Source organism: Podarcis filfolensis, assembly GCF_964270895.1.
Source record: "Podarcis filfolensis genome assembly, chromosome: 5".
NCBI lineage: Eukaryota > Metazoa > Chordata > Lepidosauria > Squamata > Lacertidae > Podarcis > Podarcis filfolensis.
The window spans coordinates 41,299,388-41,313,513 of NC_139608.1; the positions used below are offsets into that span (position 1 = coordinate 41,299,388).

The 14,126-nt window shown below is 47.2% G+C and overlaps 1 protein-coding gene across 1 annotated transcript in view; it reads left to right on the forward strand.

The window, feature by feature from the left end:
• The window catches only part of HPSE2 (heparanase 2 (inactive)), a 117,254-nt gene extending 108,198 nt beyond the window's left edge, over positions 1-9,056 (forward strand). Inside the window, exons 10-12 of the mRNA XM_083615219.1 lie at positions 4,231-4,376; positions 6,705-6,851; positions 7,905-9,056. Coding sequence (XP_083471345.1) covers positions 4,231-4,376; positions 6,705-6,851; positions 7,905-8,070 — 459 coding nt within the window. The 3' untranslated portion in view covers positions 8,071-9,056. The remainder of the gene's footprint in view (positions 1-4,230; positions 4,377-6,704; positions 6,852-7,904) is intronic.
• Positions 9,057-14,126: the final 5,070 nt, after the last annotated feature.

Below are 14,126 nucleotides of genomic sequence, written 5' to 3' on the forward strand. Positions count from 1 at the left end.
AATCTGAGAGACACTGCCAGCAGGCCCCTGGAATGCAGCGGTGGGGATCTGGGAAGCAGAAGGGCTGCCGCAAATGCGGAGTCCTGCCTGTAATGAGCTGTAGATTTTGCATTCTTCTGCAGCTGAGTCCCTGGGAGACTCTGGACTTCTTACAGTTGTCTCTCAGATAATCAGCTGTTGGTTCTGGCTCCTCCGGCCTCACATCTTTGGGTATCAGGAAAATGGATTAGAGAAGTCAAAACCCACTCCCCATTAAAAAAAAAAAATTGTAGAGTTGGAGGTGACTATGAGGGTCATCTAATACAACACCCTGCAATGCAGGAATCTTTTGCCCAATGTGGGGCTCAAATCCACAGCCATGTGATTAAGAGTCCCATGCTCTACCAACTGAGCTATCCCAGGTTCTTTGGGTGGATCCATGGTACAAAAGGACACAATGTTTTTTCCAGTGATCAAGGTATGTTGGAAAAAGCAGGTTATCCTTAACCCCCAATTCATATTCTTCCCTAGAAAGACTGAGGGTGGGGGAGCATTTCTTGGAGGCTTCTTTCTTCATCATGCCTTGGTCCAGAAGGGCAAAAAAAAGGGGGGGGGATCGGATGTGATATTTTAATGCTTTAATTAATTTGTCTTGTTCCTCCCCTAGAGGACTAGGTCAACAGGTGACTAATATATGAAATAAATAAATCTGTCTAATAACGTGGTGGAGGGGAAGAGGAAAGGATATATAGCTTACAGATAATGATCAGCCTTCCAGGGGACACATGCAGAAGAACAAGTGTTACATGGTCCCAAACCAAAATTACATATGCCATCAACTGAGCATGCAAATATAATATTTATTTGTGCTTTTATTTTGTATCTTTATCTTGTGAGCCATCCTGAGATCTTTGGGTGAAGGACAGTATATACATTTAATAAATAAAATAACAATATAAGTCATTTTCTCTTAAGTCACCGCTATACCAGGTGACTGAGAGTATGGGGGCCCCAGAAGGGTCCAAGTCTTGGGGGGGTGTATGTGTGAAAGAGAGATGTAGGAGAGTTTCCTGTAGGATTGCAAGTGTTTCAAGGTAGTCCTAATGTGGAACAGGACTTCCTCTTCTGTGCTATTTATCTTCAGGGCACTGCACTTTGAATGGCTGTCCTTCCATTTCTTTTTTTAAAAGCATCTCTCATTACACTTTTAGCCAATATATTTTCTTTTTGCCCTCAGCAGGTGAGTTGTTAGAGGGTTTTTGTTTTTTTAAAAAAACCAGCAACAATAACAGCAAGGCCAGACTGAACCTGGGGTGAGGTGTGGCGGCCGCTCTTTTCCCGTGGGAGCTATCACTGAGATGAAAGCAGCCGTTTGGGCCTGTGTAGGGCTGCTGGGATGTGAAACCAAATCCTCCCTCTTGCTCGCTGACAAAGACTTTTCCACATGCTGCCTTTCCTTTGTGCAGACCCTTAGCTGCTGAGAGAAGCCGCGGCATCAATCACTGCCTTAGCCTGGCTGCCCATCAGCTGGCAACGAACTCAGGCTGGGCGCCCATTGCAAGAGCTCCGTTCCTTGGCTTTCCATGCCACGGCCCATCCAGCTCAGTCAGAATGAAAGCTCCAGCTACAGAGATGCTCTGCCGAAGCAGATGCTCTGATAGCTGAGCTCATGTGGCTGAGTTCAGAGATCCAGGGATAATTCAACCTGCCAACACAAGTGTCTTTCAACTATGCTGCTGCTCTGAAGATCAAAGATAAAAGACAGTGTCTTCAAATACCACCCATATTCTACGAGCAGAAAATATATAGTGCAGAGGGACAAAGTTTTCTGGTCCTGCTAGATAGAAAAGTCACAAATCTGCACTTGCTACTTATGAGGAATAAACAGCTTGAACCGGTGGCCTTTGGATTGCCAGGAGGCTGGCCACTTGGCTACCCTAGAAATAGAAGGGACCATGGTAGTACATCTTGCAGTAGGTACTGACTCAGTTACACCTGCATCTTGGGTCACAAAGGCTTTAATTCTACACACACACATCCAGTTCTGTGGCTGTAGAGAATGAAGTGGAAAGTGCCTTGTACAAAACAGCCATGGAGCCTTGATTGCCAACGGCGCTGAACTCTGTTCCTATCCACCCCCATGCTCTGGACTCTGTCAGGAAGAGGTGATGACAAGGTACAGCTCAGCTATTCCTCCAGCTGCTGCAAGAGCCTGGGAGACTCTCCGCTCCTACCCAGCAGCCACCAGGGCAGGATCCAATTCCTGCCATGTCACAGTAGTGCTTAGACTCCATCCAAGGCAGTCCTGGGCTGATCAGCACAGCTTCAGGTTCTGTGGCACATCACATGGCCACTCATCCCACTGAACAGATTTCAGCATCTACCCAGACCCAGGAGAACTTGAAGGGTCAAAGTTGCTCTCTTGTCTTCCTTCTCCTGTCATGTCATGGTTTGAGGGAAGGACTGTGGCCCAGTTGCAGGCAAAAGGTACTAGGTTCCACCTGTGCAACCTCGGGTAAGGCTGGGAGAATCCCTTGCCTGAAATCTTGGAGAGCCACTGCTGGTCACTGTAGACAGTACTGAGCTAGATAGACCAATGGCTTGACTTAGGATAAGGCAAGTTCCAATGTTCTCATAAGGGACGGGTTCATCAATTAGCTGAGCAGCAGTACTAGACTGGATACTAATGGTCTATGCCAGAAGTTTTCAACCTCTTGACCATTTTCAGCTCCCTTGACCAACTACCTTCTTTCTGCAGCACACCTGTGGGGCTCAGGAGCCCAGTTATGTCACCCCTTGCCTGCCAAGCTGGTAGCATCTCACCCTTTTCCAAACACCCTCCCTTGTGGAGTGTTCCCTCCTCCTCTCCTCTCCCTTCTCCCTGGGAGTCCTCCAGGCAGTCGCTGCAGTCACCCCTGATCTCTGAGCTGTCTCAGTTCCTGGAAACTAGCAGCTCCTGGCCAGACCCCGAGGCACCATTCACCTGGGGAGCTTATAGCCAGGGCTGCTGCAACTAACAGCTGTGCAAACCTTTGGGGGGCACAGATGTGAGAGGACATCAGAGGAGTGAGGGAAGGGAAGATGGACAGAGGCCAGTGCTGCCCGTGGCACCCCTGACCATCATTCAAGGCATCCCAGGGTGCCATGGCACACTAGTCGAAAACCACTGGTCTATGCAACACTCTGTCCTGTGTCTAAGGGAAATGAAGGCCAACAGGTGCTTGAAAAGGAAAGTGTTAAGTGAGTTTCCAGGAAGAACATGACAATGGCAGCCCTTGGGAGATACTCCCAGACTACTCTCAGCTTACTCCCAAAGGCTGCCTTTGGTCAGGGTCAGGCGTACTTCAAAGTTCCCCTAAAGTTGTCCTTGATCTGAAATTCTGTCTTCTCACACCCCTTGCACCCATATTGTTCACCACAAATAATTTCAGCCTTTTCTTTTAACACTCTCACAGCTCAGAATTGTACTGCAGCTTCTGAAAATGAGTTCTGGGCAACTATTCTTTGTAAAGAACAGAGTAACACACCCAGTAGGCACTTTGGCTGGGAGAAAACACCACACTGTTTGCCTCACACTTGCGTGCTAAGTGTGTGTTGTTCCCATACTTGTGGCTGATGGCACCCCTGCTGCCGCCCCTCATCTCATCTGCAGGCGTGAACATGCGTCTCTGGAAGGAACAGGACGTGAAGTGTGGAGAGCAGAACCACAAGTGACATTTAATGTTCTCCTCTGTTTGCCAATAATAGCTCTCAGAGGGCCGCGAGTGAAGGGACTATTACGCTGCTGCTACATGCCAGATTACAGCAACATTTATTCACCATGTGGTTAGTGCACAATTTCACAGCCCGGCTGGCCTGGTTGTAAAGCTATACTGGGCCCCTGGGAATGTATCCTGTAATGGCTCTGCCAGGAGACAGGCAGGTCTGCTGAATAGGACTGCATGGCAGGTCATCTTATTCACACCATTCCCAACACCTTCTGCCTCTGGACATGTACCTGTGCAAGGAATCCCCAGGGTCCTCTGGCAAAACTCCCTGCAGTGGTATAAACGAGACTAACGGTCACTCATTCTACAGCAGTGTAATCCAATATAGGGCAGAGCTTGTAGGTTTTTGGTAGTTATAGTGAAAGGGAGAATTTGAGCAGAAGATGCAACATGGGAGAACAATATTAAAAGTAGATCTCTGACCTGTATTGAATGTGGTGTAATGACTCACCTGCTTTTATGTTTTTCTTTTTCTGTGGGGCAGGATTACTGGCTCTCCCTGCTCTACAAGCGACTTGTCGGGCCCAGGGTGCTCTCTGTGCACGTGGCCGGGCTGCAGAGGAAACCTCGCCTTGGCAGGGTGATCCGTGATAAACTGCGCATCTACGCTCATTGCACCAGCTACCACAAGTGAGTTGCCACATGCCGCAAGCACGGCTTCTTGGAACAGAGGTAGGGGCTGGGGCACTGGTGACTGGAAGACCCAAGAGGGTTAACTCAGCATGGGCCACACCCTCGGACGAAAATGTCGCTTGGCATGGAGGAGGAGGAGGAGGAGGATTTGCTACTGTCATCCCTTTTGCCTGAGGTTGCAGGGCAGGTTACAACAATAAAAACACAACATTAAAAACAATTCAAAACAACATCTTGGAAACAAAAGTGGGTCCCAAAACGTATACATCTCTAGTGTCAAAACCCAGGGTAAAGAGGTGCGTTCGCAGCCAAAAGCTATTAAATGATAGCGATACCTTCCTGCTCCATCCTTCTGAGCAGCTATGACCCTGTCCCTGCCAAAGAGCAAGTCTCTTACTGACACTTGATGTCCCAGGGACAATTAATACAGCAAGGGTGTAGCTCTTGTCTATAACTCACCTTTTGTCCACCCCCCAAAAAAAGGTTTAAGTTCTCCTCCTGCTGCAAGGAGGTTATAACGATTGTTTGGGGACCAGGATTTAAGGACTTGCTTCTCTTCCCCCTGCTGCCCCCACAATCCCTGTGTGCATATCTGCATCCTTACTTGCTCTGGTTGCGGCCGGGGTGGGTGGGGAATGGCTCTGGTGATGATAGGGAAGAGCAGCTATCTCTGGGACTAGGGTGAGTGCCTTTGCAGCCCAACTTTTATCAGGATGAGATCAAGAGAGTGCATTTTCCTCTAAAGGCCCCGGGGGTCTGGTTTCAGTTCCTCCCCCCCCTCACTTGGGGCACCCAGCCTAGCTAGGGTTTCTGTGATAAGCCTTTTCAAAGCATCCTCCTCCGAGCGCAGGGCCTGGGAGTCCCCTGTGTGCACACAGGTCCCCATTGTTGCTTCCTCATTTCGGGCAGATGCTTTCAACAAGCTTCCCCCTCCAGGAGGGAGTCTTGGCCAGTGACTGACAGGTAACTGGCAACTGGGATAGGGACAGGTGGGAAAGGAAAGGCAGCAGGAGCGGGCACAGGTGGGCAGGTCATCCCATGCCCTGGGCATTTGGAAGAGAGACTGCTATTCACTCTCCCTGTCTTCTGTTTGGGGCATTTCTGGCTAAGCTCGCTGCAGAAGCATGAGTACTGTAAAGAGCTTTAGACTCTAGAAATATGGACTGAGAAAATAATATTTATAAAGCTCTGAGTGCCTCATGTTATCTTTACAAACATCCTGCAACAGAATTGTATTATTGTCCCCATATTACAGATGGGGTCCAAGGCTGAGAAGATAAGTGATTTACCTAAGGCCACATAGTAGGAGGTTTCAGCTGGGGAGTCCCATCTCATGCTGTTAACCTTTCCACCATTTTTCAAACATTCCAAAAGGTGGGAGCTTCCTTCTGCCCTGTAAATTGACCTGCTTTGACAGTCTTAATGCTGGTGGCGCTTCTCAGGGCCAGCTGCAAATTGTGGCTGATTCAGAGGGATTCACTTAAAACTGCAAGTGCCTGTTGTCATGCATGTTGGCTGCAAAACACACATTAATGACTCTAGAGCCCACTTGACCATCCCATTGGTTAGAAATGCAAGAGCAGCCAGTTTGTTACGCACCCACCCTTTCACAGGTTGAAATGGCTGCCCCCATGGCTATATCAAAGAGCAGTAGACTTGAAAGGCTGTCTAGTCCAGCTCCCTGCTGCAAAGCAGACCCCTCCTTCCATCACCCAATCAGCTTATGCACTCTGGACCAGAAAACGCCACATACATAGCACTGTCCTCGATCCTGTATCTTACCAGATTGGAACTACACTGAAGAATCCATCCCTAGGTAACATCACCTTGCGGTTACTTAAAATCATGGGATGCAACAGTTCCATTTTGTGCCCTGTCTTCACCCAGGCTAGATCACTTGGCCAAGACATTTTAATAGCTCCACCTTACTGGAGAAATAGGGCTCTGTGTGTGCTGAGGAGTTCAGAGGAGCTGTGCATTGCACCCACATCATCACACTGGCCAGCTATTGCAGGATATGTTGGGGCCATTCTCTTGCCAAACTTTTCTTTGCAAAGGAGAGAGAAAGGGAAAGTGACGTGACAGGGCAACTTCCTGAAATGGAAGGGCAGGAAACATTTCATACTGTCATGAATTTCAGCTAGACAAAAAGGTCAGCAGCTTCTACATAATATGGCCCCATCCTCCAGTTCCTTTGACTGGAGCGATTTTATCTTGGGATCTGTGGAGCAATAAGGGAAGTCCTCAACCTTGATACTAACAGGAGGTATCTAGGGAAGTGTGCACACGACTGACCCTTAGCCACCTTGTCTCTATCTCACACAGCCACAACTACGTCCGCGGCTCTATCACACTTTACATCATCAACCTGCACCGGTCCCGGAAGAAAATCAAGCTGGTGGGAACCCTTCGGGACAAGCTTGTCCATCAGTATGTGCTGCAGCCCTATGGGCAGGAAGGGCTACACTCCAGGTGAGCACTATCATCCTGGTAGGCATTGAAAAGTGGTATTAGAATCCAGCCTCTCCCGATTGACAAGAAAGACCACTGCTGCTAGAGTTCAGTGCCTGGGGGCGGGGGGAGAAGGGAAGCTACTGATGCAGGTATCAGGCTTGTGATGCTCCCCATCAAGTCCCCATTCAGTACACACACCGCCTTTACAAGATGCTGAGCCTGCCTAAATTCGATGTAAATTGTAAATCCCATCTTTCAGCTGACCAACAGTTGATCGCACAATAAATCTGTTAGCCTGTAAGGTAATGAAGGGTTCCCCCTTTCACGGTCTTTTCCTGCAACAGACTAATTTAGCTTCTCTAATGTCATTCAACTTTATATTACCATTGTAGTACCAAGCAGTTCCTTTCCCCCAACAATCCTCCCGTGACTGACCAGGCTTCTTACGCCCTGTAACAGGACTAATTTATAAATTGCTACACACTCTCCATTTGTTTAATGTATTTTTCCTTATAATCAATCAGGTCAGTGAAGCAACAGGCACCTAAAATGAAACGACATATACAGTACGGTGTGCTGGTACACATATCTTTAAGCGTCTGCCTGTATTAATTGGGGGAGGTGTGGACATGATACACTGCAAAGCAGCAAAGAGAGCACAATGTAATTGTCACTCCCAGGAAGATTCTCAGCTCTGATGGTCTAGAGCTTCATTTGACTTGCCCACTAGCATATTTGCTACTATTATAGCTGCATAGTTTGTGCACTGGTGTCCGGTGGGAAAGTGTTGCCTGCTAGTATGGAATGAGTCTTACCACTCCCATGTGCCCCAGCCAGCCCTGGACATTCATATGACATTGTCCTCAGAGCCCAGGCCCCTTCAACGCCTAGAGGTACAAAGCTGGTGTGGCCACCCTCTTGAATATCAGTTCTCCTGCATCTTTCCTCCTAGCTACAAAAGACACCTGTGGCCATCTCAAAGCTGGGCAATGATCCCTTTGTGTCTAGGACCAGCCTTTCCCTTGTGCTCCCCTAAGGTGGTTTTCTCACGCATTTGCTCTGTGTGTGCAGGTCAGTGCAGCTTAATGGGCAGCCGCTCACCATGGTGGACGACGGGACTCTGCCCACGCTGAAGCCTCGCCCCCTCCGCCCTGGCCGGACCCTGGTCATCCCACCGCTCACGATGAGCTTCTATGTGGTGAAGAACGTTAATGCCCTGGCCTGCCGATACCGGTAGCTCCACCCACCCCACTGCCAAGGACAGACCTGCTAGGCCTCGGGGTGGGGGCATCTGCTGCCAAGGGCTTCCTCCTCGGGTAGACTAGGCAGGTAGCACAGGGAAAGGAGACTGAAGAGTCGCTATGGGTGCCCACAAGCACTGGGCATCCTTGGATGGCGTGTGGTTATGATGTCAACAACACCATATGCAGTGGCTCCTCCATGATGAATTGGGAGAGAAAGAGGGGGGTTTCAAAGTCAGATCCCCCACCTACCCTCTTATGGAAAAAGCATTAAGCCAGAGTCAAGAGGAATTGCCCAGCAAGCTGTCCCACTGAAGGATGGAGCACTGAGTTGCTGCTTCAGAAACTTGGAAGAGCACAGAAACTTGAACCTTCTGCAAAATGACAGATCCGGGGAAGCTGCCCAGAGCATCCTGCCCTTGACAGCCTGGGAAATGTCTTAAACCCTGTGCGGAGATGATGATCATATAGTGGAGACATTGTGCCACCTTGTGGGCAGGCGGAAAGGCTCTGATTGAGACAGGAGCCCCGGCTTTATTTGCTGAACATACGCAAGGGCAGGATGCAGAACTGATCAACAAGGAAAGCCTCAGAATCATCCTGGGCCCCTTCAGCTTTATTCCTTCGGGAGCTGCTCCCTCTGCTGGCAACTGGCAGTAGAACAAGCTATGCAGCTGTCGGGCGTGGGATGGAGCACACTGGCTATGCAAACAGAGGCAGTTGCACATGGCGCTACGAGGCATGTGCGCATGCAGGAGCCAGAAGAGCCTCTTACAGAAATAAGCAGCCAGTTGGGCTGCAGGGGAAAGATGTGCAGCATATGTCCATCCAGATAAGACGAGCCACTGGGGTGTCTGCAGCTGTTTTGAGTCCTGTGGCATTGTGGGGTGGGGGAAGAAGAGGTTTGGTCTTGGCTACTGTCAAATTATGCTGCCTTCTGGGAGCATTTGCTGTAAATGTTAATTATTAAATTATATTTTCTGAAGAACTCTAAAAGATCCTTGGAACAGAGCTGGGGACAAGGGTCTCTGTTGGACCTTCTGGGGGATTTTCAGATATTTGAATACTGGGGTGCACGGTTGGGGGAAATCACCATTCATAACACAGCCACTTGAAAGTTGGTATAATATCCATATCTGAGCATGCTTGAGCCTGGATTAGGGTCCTTCTACTCTCCGCGGTTGGTATTTGCATGCAGCCAGGTGTCACACTTAGGACCAGATGGCAACCAGATTCTCTTATCAGCACCCCTGCCTCTGTTTTCTTGAGACCAGCACTATCCACACCCCTGGATCCAACCTAGGGATCAAACCTGTTACACTCACAGAACCTTTGCCACCCTGGTGCCCTTCAGTTGTCCTGGACTACAACTCCCATCAGCCCCAGTCAGCCAGCCATGCTGACTGGTAGGAGTTGCAGGGAATGAACACACTGTATGATAATGTGCATTCAGTGTTGGATGCAGGCACCGTTTTGGGAGTGCTGTACACACAGCAGCATCCTCATGCTGCCCCAGAGTCACACGATTTGTCCATCTAAAGCGAGTTCTGATGGAATGGTTATAATCCATTTGGTGCCAAGAACGCAATTCTCAAGTGATTGCTGCACATATGTGGATACAGAGAGCGCTTTATCTGATCACATCCTAGTGAGGTAGACCTACTGACATTGCAGGGCTGTGCCGCTCCCCCTCACCATGTTTAACTTGTCTGTGGATGAATTAGGCAAAATAGGAAGTAGTACAATAACTTAGCTGCCTTGGTATATCAATATATATTCTCTGTATAACAACACAGTTTGCAGCACCCCCTCCCTCATATGACTATGATTTGTTTTTTCTTAAAAAAAAAAAAACTTCTGTAGAAGCACTACTTGAGGAAAGGGAAACAGAGAACATTGTTGCACACTAGTTTGAAAATGTGCCCACTTGTGTGTACAGACAGCATAGGTAGTCTTGCCACTTCAGATGACATTAGCAACTGTGTTTAGCATAGCAACTCAAGAGTATTTAAAGGTGGAGGCGCTGCCTCCTAGATCATAGAATTTTAGAGTTGGAAAGAACCACAAGGTCATATCTTGGCAACCCAAGAAGGCGGCATTTTGAGATTTGGACAGAATGTCCATATTTGCCCACAGGTGTCAGTCCTCACATTATATTATGTTCCATTTTATGCTGTGAGTCACTAAGAATGAGCTTCAGCTTGTCCTCTCATGAGCAAGCATGCCAATCTCTGCCTGTACAAGAAGAATTAGGGAAATGCTCACGCCTAGAGTCACTCCATGTCCAGTTAAACAATCCCGCAACACCTTTTCATTGAGCAGAAGGTACCCAACTGATTTAAATCAAGTGGGATGGGGTAGAAATGGAACTGTTGCACTGCAAAATGAAACAGCCCCCTGTTCTAGCGTGTACAGTCGTACTTTGGTTTTCGAACAGCTTAGTTCTTGAATGTTTTGGGTCCCCAATGCCACAAACCTGGAAGTGACTGTTCCAGTGTGCGAACTATTTTTGGAAGCCAAACGTTCCTGCAGCCAATCAGAAGCCACACTTTGGTTTCCAAACGTTTTGGAAGTTGAACAGACTTCCAGAACAGATTCCGTTCGACTACCAAGGTATGACTGTACAGTACTTGATTCCTAGAATGCAGGCATAGTAATCTGAGCAAGCTGTAGGATTTTTCCTGTGATTCACATCATGGTGTCCAGTAAGCAGCCTTTGGGCAGATTACCTTGGTATCCACACATCTCACCCCTTTATTTAGAGAGGCTCGTGCAGCTCTCTGCCGTGACCTGCTCCAACCCTCAAAATGGGCTCTTCCTCAGGTCTTTACTTGCTTGGCTTCTCCTGCAGAATTTGAGAAATGGCAGCAATGTCTGCCCTTGATCCAGAGCCCTTTGAAACCATAAACAGGGTTACTGCCTCCCTGCAGCTCTGTGCCCACTTGATAGCCATACAACACTTTGTGTTCAATTATTGTAAAAACAGCAACTGAGAAATGTATTACTAGTCGGAACAGCTCTTTTGGAAAATCCATTATCAGCTCCCTTCTGCAATTCTGCAGTTGCTTGTGCAAGACCCATATCTTAGCACAGTGTGTGGACCCTTATGGGAATCACTTGGTTTATCTCAATATAGAACTGAATAAGCAAGAGAGCAATGCCAGGAAAAAATAGCCTTTATGTCTTTGTTTAGACAAGTATTGGATGTCATAGCAATGCCCTTGCATAGTCCACAGATGGAACCCAAGGGAAATCTCTAATTTGTTTCCCCAAAGACACAGAGTGCCCATCTCAGGCCACCTTCGATCGCTCCCCTTGCAAAACACATTCTTTCCACTTGCACTCAACTTTTGTCAAATGAAAATATTCCAATCAATTGATTCAAATTATTTTTAAAACAATAGAAGGTCATCACAATCTAGGATAAAACAAGGGGAAATAAATACAACAAATGTCATAAGCCATTACAGTGTAAAACAATAACCTGAGAGAGGGGATGTCAATATAATACAACCAATGTGATAAACAATTTTTTAAAATCATAATTAGTACAAATCAACTCAATTAAAACCTGGTGGTAAGAGTGCCATTTGAAGTGCTGGCTTAACTCCACCTCAGCCGCTTATTTGCCTAGATTTAAGTTTCTATCACATTAGTTTCAAATTTTGATTTGTAGTTAACTATTGGCCGTAATGAAACATATAAAAATAAAATAGAGCTAATCATGACAACCAAGCTGTTTCAAATATAGCTGGTAAAAGATAGCTTGTGTCTTGGCTAATACTACTAAAGAGATGGCTACTCTTCTCAGTATTGTAATAGTCTTGTAATGGTAAAAAGGTAAAGGACCCCTGACAGTTAAGTCCAGTCATGAACGACTCTGGGGTTGTGGCGCTCGCTTTACTGGCCAAGGGAGCTGACGTTTGTCTGCAGACAGTTTTTCTGGGTCATGTGGCCAGCATGACTGAACCGCTACCAGCGCACGGAAACACTGTTTACCTTCCTACTTGCACTTTGACATGCTTTCAAACTGGTAGGTTGGCAGAAGCTGGGACCAAGCAATGGGAGCTCACCCCGTCGCGGGGATTTGAACCTCCGACCTTCCGATCGGCAAGCCCTAGGCTCAGTGGTTTTGACCACAGCGCCACCCGCGTCCCAGGCTTGTAATAAGTACCCAGCTATTTTTGTCTGATGCCTTATATCTGATGGTGCAGAGAGTAAATGGGAACCATATTGTTGTAGGCCACCCCAATCTCTGAGCAGTGCGAGATTCCAGGGGTTTCAGGGGCCTACCCAGGGTTAGTGTTTCCTTTTGGAATGAGGCACAGCAGAGACTATAGTGTCTTTAGGATATGTGGTTTATTAATGCATATATAGAACCTCAGCCTGTGATAGAGGGGTTAACAGCATTAATACCCCAAAGTGTATTATTTCTCCCATAGTCACAGCCCTGGATTCAAACAGATGTCAAACATTGCTCTCTGACCCTCTCTCCAGCTTGCTGCTTTACTTCTAGGTCACATTAATCCTACCTCTACTCTAAACTCTGGCTTTTTTTCTGTTGAGACTCATTTGCCATCTCACACCGACCCCATTAATGGTTTATCACCCAGGCTATCACTTCACCAGAAAGCTAGCTTGGCTGTTCCACCAATTAGAAGCCTTGATTAAATTCTAACACTTGCTGGATCCAGGGATTAGAGGGGTTTGGCACATATCTTGACACCCCAAACTCATAACAATATGCATTTACTGTTATTACAATATGTATATTTTTGCTTCGTTTCATTGGTGGAAGAGAACTTTGCTGTTGTGCCAAAGTCTTCACAATAAATATACATTTTGAGATACGACTTTATGGAAGACCTGAAAGAAGTCCACCATATGGCAGTCAAAGAAGGAGAGGTGCCAGACATGACAGGCACCAAGGGAGAAAAAGAAGCCATTTAAGGAAGCAGGAGAGGGCTGATATTATTACCAATTACAATAAAACAGATAGTTGAAAATAAGCCAGCTACCATGAAACACAGTTTTAAAACACAACCAAGCCTAGAAAACTTCGATAAAATCTGGCAATGGTACATATAATAAAGCATTTCAGTTAAAAGTGAGAGAAAACACAAACTACTTTGAAGTTCTCTTTAAAACCAGAAGTAATGGGAGTCAGCTGTATTACCCCTCTTGGGAGGAGATTCCATAGGATCCCACCACCGACATGACTTGCCTGGAAAGGAGACAGAGGAATCAAAGATAAAGGCAAGGCTGTCTGTCCCTGATCAAGAGGATGGATGGTGGTGTCAGTGGAGATGGAGTATGTACTAGGAGAGGAAGGCTTGTGGGGGGAAAGATAAGAAGTCTAGCCTTGACTATGCTGAGACTGAGACAGCAATAAAACATTGAACTATCAGACAAGCAGCTGTAGATATAGATGGAGACACAACGTTCTGAGGTGAAGCTGGATATCATTACTGTATAGATGGTACTGAAATCCCATAAAATTTGATGCGCTATTTTTACATTTATACCTCCTCCTTTCCTCTGAGGAACTCAAGATGGTGGGCCTGGTTCTCCTATTTTGTCCTCATAACATCCCTGTGAGGCAGGTTACACTGAGGGTGCTTCCAGACCGTTGCTATTTCCAGGTGGGATTCAACCACATGCCAGCAAATCAAGGCTGCCCAATTAAAATTGATTTGGAGCCGCTTCCCAAAAGATTTGATTTCTCGCGATGAGGAAAGTGTGGGTCAACACTTGCATGAAGCAACATCTCCTTACCTCAGGGTCACCTAGTGAGTTCTGTGGCTGTCTGAATTTGGTCCTAGCCTGAACCTCTAGCCACTAGGCCACACTGCTTCTTGATGAAGTCACCCAGAGACATGTAAGGCAGTAATGGTGTGTGTGTGTGCTGTTGTCCTCCACATCTTGCTGGAGCCCCTCTTCCATCAGTCGCAGCCAGCATGCCCAGTGGTCAGGGATGATGGGAGTTTTAGTCCAACAACATCTGGAAAGTCACAGGTTCCCTATTTGGTGGGGGGGGCAGGCTGAGGAGAGT